The sequence below is a fragment of the Anoplopoma fimbria genome, chromosome 22, assembly GCF_027596085.1.
Source record: "Anoplopoma fimbria isolate UVic2021 breed Golden Eagle Sablefish chromosome 22, Afim_UVic_2022, whole genome shotgun sequence".
In the NCBI taxonomy this organism is placed as follows: domain Eukaryota; kingdom Metazoa; phylum Chordata; class Actinopteri; order Perciformes; family Anoplopomatidae; genus Anoplopoma; species Anoplopoma fimbria.
This window is the reverse complement of record NC_072470.1, coordinates 715,222-729,003: the sequence shown is the minus strand read 5'-3', so window position 1 is coordinate 729,003 and position 13,782 is coordinate 715,222. Positions and strand designations below refer to the sequence as shown.

The 13,782-nt window shown below is 39.1% G+C and overlaps 1 protein-coding gene and 1 pseudogene across 1 annotated transcript; one reads left to right on the top strand and one right to left on the bottom strand.

The window, feature by feature from the left end:
- The first annotated feature begins 435 nt into the window (after window positions 1-435).
- Window positions 436-5,971, top strand: LOC129111674 (vitamin K-dependent protein Z-like; annotated as a pseudogene).
- Window positions 5,972-5,978: 7 nt separating this feature from the next.
- On the bottom strand, window positions 5,979-13,245 carry LOC129111673 (PCI domain-containing protein 2-like). The gene is given in 15 exon segments (XM_054623711.1): window positions 5,979-6,159; window positions 6,324-6,447; window positions 6,648-6,773; window positions 6,863-6,936; window positions 7,154-7,254; window positions 8,501-8,642; window positions 10,130-10,205; window positions 10,450-10,553; window positions 10,643-10,692; window positions 10,892-10,947; window positions 11,057-11,122; window positions 11,223-11,296; window positions 11,390-11,479; window positions 11,708-11,763; window positions 13,173-13,245. Coding segments are annotated over 14 exon segments (1,209 nt in total). The 5' UTR covers window positions 11,744-11,763; window positions 13,173-13,245; the 3' UTR covers window positions 5,979-6,069.
- Between the last annotated feature and the right edge of the window lie 537 nt (window positions 13,246-13,782).

The following is a 13,782-nucleotide window of genomic DNA, read 5'->3' as shown; positions in this document are numbered from 1 at the left end:
CCTGTATTTGCTCTGGATCCTCATTTTAATGATTAATCTCTTGTTTACCCCAAATAAACAAACGTACTGGATGTTACAGTCCCAGAGGTCGGACCTGCTGCTTGTTTGTGTTCTGAGGCCATCAGAGGGAGGACAGACCAGAGTCCACTGCAGAAACACAACGTTCACCGACAACGTTCAGGTCTTCTGTTAACCCTTTATGGAAACAGATCCGACCTGTTCAGGTGGAAACGGAACCTCTGAAAGCATTTAAGAGTTTAAACGATTACGTTTGTAAAAGTGTGAATGACTGCATCACAAATCAACGTGTCAACCAACCGAAGTCTGACTCTGAAACCTGATTACATTTCAGATGGACTTTTGTTTACGATCTCTTCATGTTGTCACATTATGACACACTAGTGTGTGTGTGTGTGTGTGTGTGTGTGTGTGTGTGTGTGTGTGTGTGTCAGTGGGTCAGTGTCATGGCGGTCAGCATCATGTCGGCGTCTCTGCTGTGTCTCTACCTCGTCGTCTGCTTCCTTCAGGTTCTCATCCAAGGACAAGGTAAGACCTCTGACCTCCGGAGTGCGTTACCTTTAGTCGTTAGTGAAACAGATTTTAAATGTGTCGATTAATTATCTTTTTATGAACCGATCAATCAGGCAGGAAGTTAAATCAAACTGATATTAAACATTAAAAAGTACGGTGGTCTATGTGGGACAGAAACATATGAAACATACAGTATGTTGTAATAAGACTTATTGACAATAATAATCTAATTTAAATCTCATAATTATACTTCACTATGCAAAAAACTACCAGGAAGTAGAGAACAGATCAGGAAAAGCACTGACGGAGGTAGGCTTAATTATGAAGCAGTTGATTATATTTATGATTTATATTATATGAATTGCTAAATATGTCATACTGAACCTTTTTTTTAAATAAACAATTAATTATTTAATAAATAAATGAGGGAATAAATACCTTAATAAATGTTAATATGAAGACATGAATGAGTCAATATAGTCAATAAATAAATAAAAGGAGACTTTTAATCTCCTCACATTAATCAATGAGATCGTTTTGCATCTTTCGTTTGAAAATAACAGACAGAAATATTAAGAAATATTATAGTTATTTATTGAACTATATTGGCTAATGCATAAGTTCATATTTACAATTATTTATATTTGTATTTATTTTAGGATGTATTTTATTTATTAAGAATATTTATTCAGTAATTTATTGCACTATATTGAATTATTTATTATTCATATTGTTCTATATATATATACATATACATATATATACACATATACATACACATATGTATATATATATACACATATACATATATATACATATATATATACATATATATATATATATATATATACATATACATATATATACACATATGTATATATATATACACATATACATATATATACATATATATATATATATATACATATATATACATATATACATATATATATATATACATATACACATATATATATACACACTTTTTCAGGATGTATTTAAAAGGAATATGTATTTATTTATTGTTGTACTTAAATGTTATTCCACATGAAACACACTCATTCATATAATGTATAATTCATGTTCATAATTAAATCATAATTAACATCATTAGGTACCTTGTAAGATAATATTAGTAAAGTATATTGTGTGTGCAGTGTTCCGGGCTCCTAAGGACCAGGCGGTGTTCCTGAGGTCCAGACGAGCCAACAAGTACCTGGTGGAGGAGATCCTTCAGGGAACCTGGAGAGGGAGTGTCGAGAGGAGCTGTGCACCTACGAGGAGGCCAGGGAGGTGTTTGAGGACAAGGAGAAGACGGTGAGACGACCGGCGATCCATCAGTCAATGATCAATGATCAATGATCAATAATCAATAATCAATGATCAGTGATCAATAATCAATAATCAATAATCAGTGATCAATAATCAATGATCAATGATCAATAATCAATGATCAATGATCAATAATCAATGATCAATAATCAGTGATCAATAATCAATAATCAATATCAATGATCATGCTCAATAATCAATAATCAATGCTCAATAATCAATAATCAATAATCAATAATCAATGATCAATGATCAATATCAATGATCAATAATCAGTGATCAGTGATCAATGCTCAATAATCAATGATCAATGCTCAATAATCAATGATCAATGATCAATAATCAATGATCAATAATCAATGATCAATAATCAATGATCAATAATCAATGATCAATAATCAATGCTCAATAATCAATGATCAATGATCAATGATCAATAATCAATGATCAATAATCAATGATCAATGATCAATGATCAATAATCAATAATCAATGATCAATAATCAATAATCAATGATCAGTGATCAATAATCAATAATCAATCAGTGATCAATGATCAATCAATGAATGATCAATGATCAATAATCAATAATCAATAATCAATGATCAATAATCAATAATCAGTGATCAATGCTCAATAATCAATGATCAATAATCAATAATCAATGATCAATGATCAATAATCAATAATCAATAATCAATGATCAATGATCAATGATCAATAATCAATAATCATCAATAATCAATGATCAATAATCAATAATCAATCAATGCTCAATGAATAATCAATGATCAAATGATCAATCAATGATCAATAATCAATGATCAGTGATCAATCAATATCAATGCTCAATAATCAATAATCAATGATCAATATCAATGATCAATAATCAGTGATCAATGCTCAATAATCAATGATCAATGATCAATGTGATCAATCAATGATCAATGCTCAATAATCAATAATCAATAATCAATAATCAGTGATCAATAATCAGTGATCAGTGATCAGTGATCAATAATCAGTAATCAGTGATCAATAATCAGTGATCAGTCAATATCAATGATCAGTGATCAGATGGATTAAACTGTTTGATCTCGTTTCTCTTCAGAACGTCTTCTGGACCGTTTATTATGGTGAGTTTATCCTCCAACTACAACTTTAACATTTCATAAAGAAAAGTTACAAATGCCTAAAATATCTTTAATATAAATGATTAATAAATAAAAAATAAAAAATATTTGACATTTTCCAAATACATTTTATTAATGTTTATTCAATACATTACTTTTTTTAAACATAAAGTAAAAAAATATATAAATTAATATTAAATAAAAATGAAACCTTTTTTTATGCTCAAAAAATATAAATATTATATATAACTTTTTAAACATTTTCTAAAGAAATATATATATACGATAAATTTCTATTTACAGAAAAAATATAAATTAATAATGAATAAACATAAAACATTAAAATGTTATTTTTTATTATTATTTTTTTACATTTTCCAACTTTTTTAACATTTAGCGTAAAAATGTAATAATAAACAAAAAAACAAAACAATGTTTGAACCTTCAGATAATAAATTATATGGTTTCTCTGATGGAATGAAACAATAAAATATTGACTTTAATAATTGTTCTGATGTATAAATATATATAAATAAATAAATAATATTTTTTAAAGGTTTCGTTCACTTGAGAATAAACAAATAAAAACAAAATCTAAAATTCATTCTTTGTCGTATTATTAAAAACATTTTTATTTCTCGGTGATATTGATCGGTGTGTGATCAGATGGGGACCAGTGTAGCCCCCCTGCCTGCATGGAGGGAACTGCACCGATAAAGTGGGGGGTTCCACTGCTCCTGCCCCCCTCACTACGGACCGACCTGTGAACTGGGAGCTCCAGAAGACGGACGAAAGCCGCCGTACAAAAAAGTCAACCGAGCAGGTCTGGACCACGCCCACCGCGACATTAGCCCCGCCTCCACTGAGGGGCGGGGCTTATATTAAACCACAACAGGTGATTTTAGTGAATGAAACGTGTCTGATGTTCAGAGCTCTCAGAGTGTCCGACCGACGGGCCGACGGCGTGTCACCAGCTGTGCTCGCCGTCCTCCCTCTCCTTCACCTGCTCCTGCTTGCCGGGATTCAAACTACAGACCGACGGGCGGAGCTGCCTCGCTGAAGGTCTGACGCCACAGAACGCCACGTTAGCCCAAGCAGCTCGAACCGGGTCACTAACGCCATCTTTGTGTCCTCAGTGGCGTTTCCCTGTGGTCGACTTCCTGAAAACCTCAACGCCACGCCGTCACTGTGTCGCCATGGAAACTGTCCCTGGCAGGTAAGACGGTCTCAGCCAATCACGGCGAGGCTTCTGCTCATAATGTTGTATTCAGAGCAGGGTGTTTGTTTCGCCGCTCCAGGTGTCCCTGGTGAGCAGCAGAGGGGCGGAGCTGTGTGGCGGCGTTGTGCTGGGGCGCCGCTCCGTCCTGACCGCCGCCCGCTGCGTCCTGACGGGCTCACCATCCGACCTCCGGCCCTCCAGGTTCGCCGTGGTCGCCGGTATGAAGTTTAAACAAAGCTTCTTTTCCCTTTACTTTAAGCATAGATTGTCCACTGAATGATATCATTTTCTCGTCTCCTAGGCGACGGCGATGAGAAGAGGCTTGTCCCCGTCCGGGCGCTGTACGTCCACAATGGTTTCCATACCGATCGCCACGACAACGATCTCGCCCTCCTCGAGCTGGCCCGCCCCCTGACCTTTAGCCCCGCCCTCATCCACCTCTGCCTGCCCACCAAGGACTTTAGCGAAAACATCCTGATGAATTCTGGGAAGACAGGCATGGCCACGAGGCGGACCCAGAAACCGGTCTACATGACGCTGGACGAGTGTCGCCGTCAGATGTTCTTCTCACATCCACTGAGCAACAAAATGTTCTGCATGAGGAGCCAGAACGTAGCCCAGAGGAGCCAGAATGGACCTTTGGGGAACCAAAATGGACCTTCAAGGAACCTGGACCGAGCCCAGCAGAGGCTGAATGGCCGCACAGTGAACCAGAACCAGAATCCAGCCCAGAATGGGCCGCCCAACAGAGCAGAAAACAATACCAGGTCAAAGATTCAGAATCAGGAGCCCTCAGACCTTCATTCGAGGTCGGAGGTCAGCGCCCGGCGATGCGGCGATCTGTTGCCGGGGACGGCGGTTGCCACGGTGGAACGAGGGACGGCGTTCCTGACGGGGCTGCTGATGTCATCGTCGTCGGGCTGCGACGGCCAGGTGTTCACCAAACTGTCCCGCTACCTGAGCTGGATCCGACCAAGGCTGGAGGCCGCCGAGGATCACATGACCACTCTGGTCAGCGAGTATCCTGAGGTCCGCTAAATGAACCACCAAACGCCGCCGCCATCTTTAAAACTCTTCGACAAATCATCGTCTGTTTCTTGTTCTGTTTTTATAAACACTCATCACTGATACTTTTGCTTCTCATAAAAAATGTTTTACAATTATGGATCAGCCGTTACGCTGACGATGTTCTTCTGTCTGTTTACAATAATTATTCTAACAGATAAAAACTGATTCATTCAGACTCCAGATGCTTTATTATCATGTTTGATGATTGATCAGTAAACATTGAGTAAAGAGGTCTAAACTAACTCTACACTAACCTTCTGTTTCTATGTGAAGTCTGAAGAATGATGAAGTTCATTGCAGCTCGTTCTAGGCTGCTTTTATTGTGAAACTCTTGACATTGAAACAGGAAGTTGTTCCTGTTTAAATGTAAGCTTATTACTTTGTCTCTTTCAGTTTTTTACTTCCACAACCCATTGTTGAAGCTAAAATCTAAAGCTTTAAAAGCACTAGAATGTAGTTTGGAAGTTGAATCTTTTATTTAACATCTGTGCAAAAAACGGCAGAAAATATGAAATAATCAAAACATGAAGATCATATTCAAAATCAGAAGTTTGTATTTGAGATGTGCAACTTTGAAAGTGATGAATTTGTCAAAGTGTTGCCTAAATAAAGACTCCAGTACCCACAATGCACCGTCCAAAGCCTTGAGGAAACGCAGGTTTGTGTTAATAAACAGAAGACGTTCGACACGCTGTAGAAACCAGCATCTGTTTTATTCAACACGTTTTTACAGTACAAAACAAAAATAGAGCATCACAGCCAGAGGGGATTGTGGGTAACGTAGTCTAGGAGATGGAGGAGAGAGGAGGGAACGGATTCTGTTTACTGACCACGAGCTTCTGGTGCTGATGGGAGATGTAACCTTTGATGTGACCCTGAGAGGAGACAGAAACCACAGAAGAAGAGTTGTTCGTCTGCTTCCCGTCTTCAGTCCAGGGTGTGTGTGTGTGTGTGTGTGTGTGTGTGTGTGTGTGTGTGTGTGTGTGTGTGTGTGTGTGTGTGTGTGTGTGTGTGTGTGTGTGTGTGTGTCTGGGCTCACCATGTAGATGAGGTTGGCCAGGATACACTGGACCTCGTCCAGGTCCACGTCGTCCAGCTGCATCATCTTCATGGCCACCAGGAAGGCGTCCAGAGGAAGCTGGTGAGTCCTCAGAAGAAGATACCTGCAGACATCGGCTCAGGTTAGACCACCAGGAGGACCTGGACTATCCTGTCTCTGGCTACAGTACCGGTGGGATCCACCAGGAGGACCTGGACTATCCTGTCTCTGGCTACAGTACCGGTGGGATCCACCAGGAGGACCTGGACTATCCTGTCTCTGGCTACAGTACCGGTGGGATCCACCAGGAGGACCTGGACTCACACTTTCTTGAAGAGGTTCCTGTAGGTGATGATCTTCAGCTTCTCCAGGATGAGGAAGATCCCACAGCGGATGAAGAAGGTCTCGTGTTTGGACAGAGCTTCGTTCAGCAGCAGCAGGTTCCCCTCACTGAAACACAGTTCACCTGTGAGATCAGCTGTGAGATCACCTGACAGTACGATGATGTCACTTCCTGTTGTGTTACCAGCTCTGCTTACCTCACAGATTTGGTGACGTCGGCAAACTGCATGAGGTCGTACTTCCTCAGGAGCTGATGAGTCGGCATGTGACCCTGAAACAACAAGCTGTGGTCAGACTGGGGGAACTGGTCTGAACTAGTCTAAACTGGTCTACACAGGTCTAAAATGGTATACACCTAGTCTAAACTGGTCTTCATCAGGCTAAAATGGTATACACCTAGTCTAAACTGGTCTTCATCAGGCTAAAATGGTATACACCTAGTCTCAACTGGTCTTCATCAGGTAAAATGGTCTGAAGTGGTTCCTCACCAGCAGCATCTTGACGGGCAGCAGGTAGATGAGGATCATCCTCTTGTTCTTCTGACTGGAACGATGACAGTGATGGAACGCGTACGACAGGAACTCCTCCGCTGCAGAGACAATAATCAATATATCGATCAATAACATGATTAACATGATCAATAACATGATCAATCATGATCAATAACAATCAATAACATGATCAATAAATGATCAAATACAACAAACAATCAAAAGCAATATATCGTCAGTGGTGTTTATATTAATATTCTGATTTATAGGAACCAAAGTTAAAGGACAAATACAACAAACAATGAAAAGAGTTAGAAACTACACAAAGAGACAGAAGTACTGTAGTAGTACTGTAGTATTAGTACAGTACTAATGCAGTACTATTGCAGTAGTATTGCAGTAGTATGACTGTAGTATTGTTACAGTAGTATTGCAGTAGTATTACTGTAGTATTGCAGTAGTATTACTGTAGTATTGTTACAGTAGTATTACTGTAGTATTGTTACAGTAGTATTACTGTAGTATTGTTACAGTAGTATTACTGTAGTATTGCAGTAGTATTGCAGTAGTATTACTGTAGTATTGTTACAGTAGTATTGCAGTAGTATTACTGTAGTATTGTTACAGTAGTATTACTGTAGTATTGTTACAGTAGTATTACTGTAGTATTGCAGTAGTATTGCAGTAGTATTACTGTAGTATTGTTACAGTAGTATTACTGTAGTATTGTTACAGTAGTATTACTGTAGTATTGCAGTAGTATTGCAGTAGTATTGTTAGTATTGCAGTAGTATTACTGTAGTAGTATTACAGTAGTATTACTGTAGTATTGCAGTAGTATTGCAGTAGTATTACAGTAGTATTGTTACTGTATTACTGTAGTAGTATTACAGTAGTATTACTGTAGTATTACTGTAGTATTACTGTAGTAGTATTGCAGTAGTATTGCAGTAGTATTACTGTAGTATTGCAGTAGTATTGCAGTAGTATTACTGTAGTATTGCAGTAGTATTACTGTAGTAGTATTACAGTAGTATTGCTGTAGTATTACTGTAGTAGTATTGCAGTAGTATTGCAGTAGTATTACTGTAGTATTACTGTAGTAGTATTACAGTAGTATTACTGTAGTATTACAGTAGTATTGTTACTGTAGTATTACTGTTGTAGTATTACTGTTGTAGTATTACAGTAGTATTGCAGTAGTATTACTGTAGTATTACTGTAGTATTACTGTAGTATTGCAGTAGTATTGCTGTAGTATTACTGTTGTAGTATTACAGTAGTATTGCAGTAGTATTACTGTAGTATTACAGTAGTATTGCAGTAGTATTACTGTAGTATTACCTGGCTTGAAGTCGCTGTCGAACATGGCCTTGCGGCCCACGTAGTACTTGTAGGTGACCTTCTGAGCCGGACTGTAGTCGTTCTTCAGGTTGGAGCTGTCGATGGCTCTGATCAGAGGTTTACACAGGTGAAGCTTATTGATCTGATCCACCAGGGAGGAACACATCATCACATCAGTAATAATACCAGTATGATAGTATTCATCTCAACAGAAGGAGACATATTCCTCATTAGGGGTGGGTATTGCCAAAGAAGTCACGATGCGATTCTATCACGATGCATCGCGATACTTGAATTATTGCGATGCATTGCGAATTTTCACTGAACACTGTTAAAAAAAAATTAAGCCATTACCAGTGGCTGACTGGCTGTGTATGATCTGGATAGTGTGTTCAATTGATAACTCAAAGCAACTCAATTCATACATAGCTGTATTTATTGAAACGACTATTACTGGATACACTGACAAGAAGTGCTAAGGATTTATAAAACTTAAAATAACAAAATAAGGATAATCAGTGCCGTTTACATGGCCTCAGTGGTCCTTTAAACCAATGAAATGAAAACATTCAAACATTTCCCCTTTTGGAAGTAGCTGCCATTATAACAACAATATCATTTCATAAACATAAGAGGACAAACTGATGCCACAAAAAGTGAATAGGCTTTATAAAACTATATAAAAAAAAATATATATATATATTGCAAACATCCCTCGCAGCAAAATGCATCAACTGCATGTGTCCAGTGTCCAGTATCCACTCAAAAAACAAATGAACAAGTGTTGAACTAGCAATAACAGCTATAATGCCATTCTTAGTGCTTTATGTTTTTGTTTAGGAACAGAAGCTGGTCCAGGTGCTCAGGGGAAATGACAAATGACACTCCTTTTGGCAGAGATAATGTCCCCTGCAGTAGAGAAAACTCTCTCCGGCTCGGGATTACATAGCGAGGCTCCAGTGTGCTGATCATTTTTTTAAACCCACGGTTCTCCACCACACTATATGGTCGCAAATCCTGGCAAATGAACTCGGTGATTGACTCTGTAATCTTCTTTGCGCGTGTAGATGTTGGGGCTAGCTTGCAATCGAATGTTGTTTGTTTAGCGTTGTTCAGTGGTTGTGGCGCTGGCGGCTCTTGTTTTTCTGGATGGCGCCTCTGCAAGTGTGCCCTTAAGTTTGTTGTGTTTCCACAGTATTTCATTGCGATGTAACAGTGTTTGCAAATTGCGTTCGTCATATCAATTTAGTTTTTACCGTCCTTGTTTTTAAAGCCAAAATGTTTCCAAACATCAGACTTGAAATGTGACGGAGCCGGGCGAATTTGTTCTGTCTCCTCCATGTTTTGTTTAAGAATGACTTGTCGCAGTATCGCGCGGCCGGAAATGCTTGATGTTCGCCAACCATTCATGCAATTTTAATTATTCATTTTTTTTAATTATTCATTTTTTTAAATGAATAATCGATTCTTGGCGTCAACAATCGATGCAGTAGATCGTGAAAATTAGAATCGCGATGCATCGTCATGACGATTATTTGGCACACCCCTATTCCTCATGATATTATTATTCTATGAATGCTTTTCTGTTTTTGAATGAAACTTTATTGATACATTGTGTCGTTGTCAGACCTTGAAGTAGATCTTGAAGAGCTGGTTGCTCAGAAACATCATGCCCCACTTCTTTGAGTCGTCGATGCCGGCTCGACTGAGGGACAGAAACACAACCCGGAGTTCAACCTCACTCTATGCTTCACTCTACTTCACTCTCTGCTTCACTCTACTTCACTCTCTGCTTCAGGCAGGAGGAAGAAGTACTTTCACCACAGTGTAGAAATACTCCGACTTAAGTCCAATCCTTCAGTTTTCTGAGACAGTGAAACGCAGTAAAGCACTTGTACTCAGTGTGTTTTTGTTGTGTATTTATACTGCATTTGTGTATTAGTACTGACTTGTCGCTGGCACAAACTCTGAAGCAGCTCATCAGCTGTTCTGCTGCTTTCTCCAACATCTCCCCCGGCTGACCTTTGCCCTTCTTCTGCAACTGCTGCTCCGCCTGCACACACACACACACAAAGGTCAAAGGTCATCCCGGCAGCAGCTGACCTCGGATCAGTCTCAGTCTCTCTCAGTGTGTTTTCTTACGTTGTTGGCGAATATCCTGAGATCCAGCGTGACAGCGAACATCACCGGCCCTGAGAGCCCTGAGAGAGACACACACACACACACACACACACACACACACACACACACACACACACACACACACACACACACACACACACACACACACACACACACACACACACACACACACACACACACACACACACTTCAGTCTGGACCAATGCTAACAGTTTCCCCTCACTTGTCATTGTGCTAAGCTAGGCTAACACACATGTACTCACCAGTTCTCCTCTTTGTGGGACTGGAAGGCTCTCAGGAAGGACGTGATTGGTCAAGGAGTGATCGACTATTGATTACTGATCCAAGCTGTATTGTTCAGTGTGTGTGTGTGTGTGTGTGTGTGTGTGTGTGTGTGTGTGTCATAAAGGATATTGAACGACGAGCGTCTGGAACTTGTAGGCTTCAACGAAGTCGTGGTTTGACACGGCGTAGATACACCTGGGAGACAAACACACACACAGTCCTGTTGCTATGGTTACCTACATAACATATACACACACACACAAACACACACGAGTAACCTGATTGGCCGCCCTACCTGAGGTGGGCGGCGACCATCTCGTCGTACGGCGGCTCCAGAAGCTGCTGACATTTCTCTTCTGGACTGGCCAGCTGTGAAACACACACACACACACACACACACACACAGGTGAGGCCGTATCCTAGCAACCCTCGGAGCATCTACCTGAGTGGGCGGAGCCTCACCTGCAGCCGGGGGTTGACGACGTGCGGGTGTTTGAAGGAGAGAAGCTCGGAGCAGAAGGAGCCCTCGTGGCTGTCGATGGCCTCGTAGACCTGCAGCAGAGGAACACCAACGAAGAAGAGTGTGTTAACGCTGCAGAGGAACACCAACGAAGAAGAGTGTGTTAACGCTGCAGAGGAACACCAACGAAGAAGAGTGTGTTAACGCTGCAGAGGAACACCAACGAAGAAGAGTGTGTTAACGCTGCAGAGGAACACCAACGAAGAAGAGTGCTGCAGAGGAACACCAACGCTGCAAGGAACACCAGAGTGTGTGGTTACCTGCTGCAGGTACTGGTTGATGGTGATGTGAGCCATGACAGCTGCAGCTCTGCAACCTGAAAACACACAAGTACTTCAGTCACAGTACTACATTACAGAAGTACATTACATTACATTACATTACATTACATTACATTACATTACAGTCATGTAGCAGACGCTTTTATCCAAAGCGACTTACAGGAAGTGTATTCAACATAGGTATTCAAGAGAACTACTAGTCACCAGAAGTCATCAGTGCATCTCCTTTCTTAAACAAGCATCTTAAAGCATAAACCAGAGCAAAAGTACAGAAACAAACTAATATGAATACAATAAGAGGAAGACTCAGGTAGTACTTCTTTATCAGGTAGTACTTCTTTATCAGTAGTACTTCTTTATCAGGTAGTACTTCTTTATCAGTAGTACTTCTTTATCAGGTAGTACTTCTTTATCAGGTAGTACTTCTTTATCAGGTAGTACTTCTTTATCAGTAGTACTTCTTTATCAGTAGTACTTCTTTATCAGGTAGTACTTCTTTATCAGGTAGTACTTCTTTATCAGGTAGTACTTCTTTATCAGGTAGTACTTCTTTATCAGTAGTAATCAGTAGTACTTCTTTATCAGGTAGTACTTCTTTATCAGTAGTACTTCTTTATCAGGTAGTACTTCTTTATCAGTAGTACTTCTTTATCAGGTAGTACTTCTTTATCAGTAGTACTTCTTTATCAGGTAGTACTTCTTTATCAGTAGTACTTCTTTATCAGTAGTACTTCTTTATCAGGTAGTACTTCTTTATCAGTAGTACTTCTTTATCAGTAGTACTTCTTTATCTTTATCAGGTAGTACTTCTTTATCAGGTAGTACTTCTTTATCAGGTAGTACTTCTTTATCAGGTTACTTCTTTATCAGGTAGTACTTCTTTATCAGGTAGTACTTCTTTATCAGGTAGTACTTCTTTATCAGGTAGTACTTCTTTATCAGTAGTACTTCTTTATCAGGTAGTACTTCTTTATCAGTAGTACTTCTTGAAGAGTACACAGTACTACTACACAGTACTGTGGTAGTAGTACAAGTACATTAATCATTACAGCTCACATGCTAACTGCTGCTAGCTCCAGTTTAGCATGCTGTGCTAGCAGCAGTTAGCATGCTGTGCTAGCAGCAGTTAGCATGCTGTGCTAGCAGCAGTTAGCATGCTGTGCTAGCAGCAGTTAGCATGCTGTGCTAGCAGCAGTTAGCATGCTGTGCTAGCATGCTGCTGTGCTAGCAGCAGTTAGCATGCTGTGCTAGCAGCAGTTAGCATGCTGTGCTAGCAGCAGTTAGCATGCTGTGCTAGCAGCAGTTAGCATGCTGTGCTAGCAGCAGTTAGCATGCTGTGCTAGCAGCAGTTAGCATGCTGTGCTAGCAGCAGTTAGCATGTGAGCTAGCAGTGAGCCTCAGGTGCTCGGTATGTTCTGAACCTTCAGCACAGACTGCTCCTCACCTGTCCCGCTCCTCTCCGTCCTGATGAACCTCTTCAGTTCGACAAACAACTTCCGGGTCAGCAGGTCTGCTTCCGGTAGTGTTTCACAATAAGACGTCTCGAAAGAGAGATTTTATAATTAACCGTGTTTTACTGTTTAAGTTATAATATATAACTGACTTAAAACATTCTCCTATAAATAATACAACTGTTAAATACAAAAACAGTTAAATAAATAAAAGGTACTTTCTTGTGTACTTAGAAACAATATATCAGAAACAAACACATAGTACATGAAAAATAAACTCTGTGTGAAATGGATGATTCTCATTTAATTTATTAATGTTTTAATTTAATCTTTGAGTCAAACAGGTATTTTAGAGACGTGTAACATGAAGTAATACACAGAAATACACATTTACACAAACATGACACCGTTACACATAAATACTATATAAATACATATATATATATATATATATATATATATATATACATATATGTATATATATATTATATATATATATATATAAACATATATATATATATATATATATATATATATATATATATATATATATATAAACATATATATATATATATGTATATATATATATATATATATATGTAT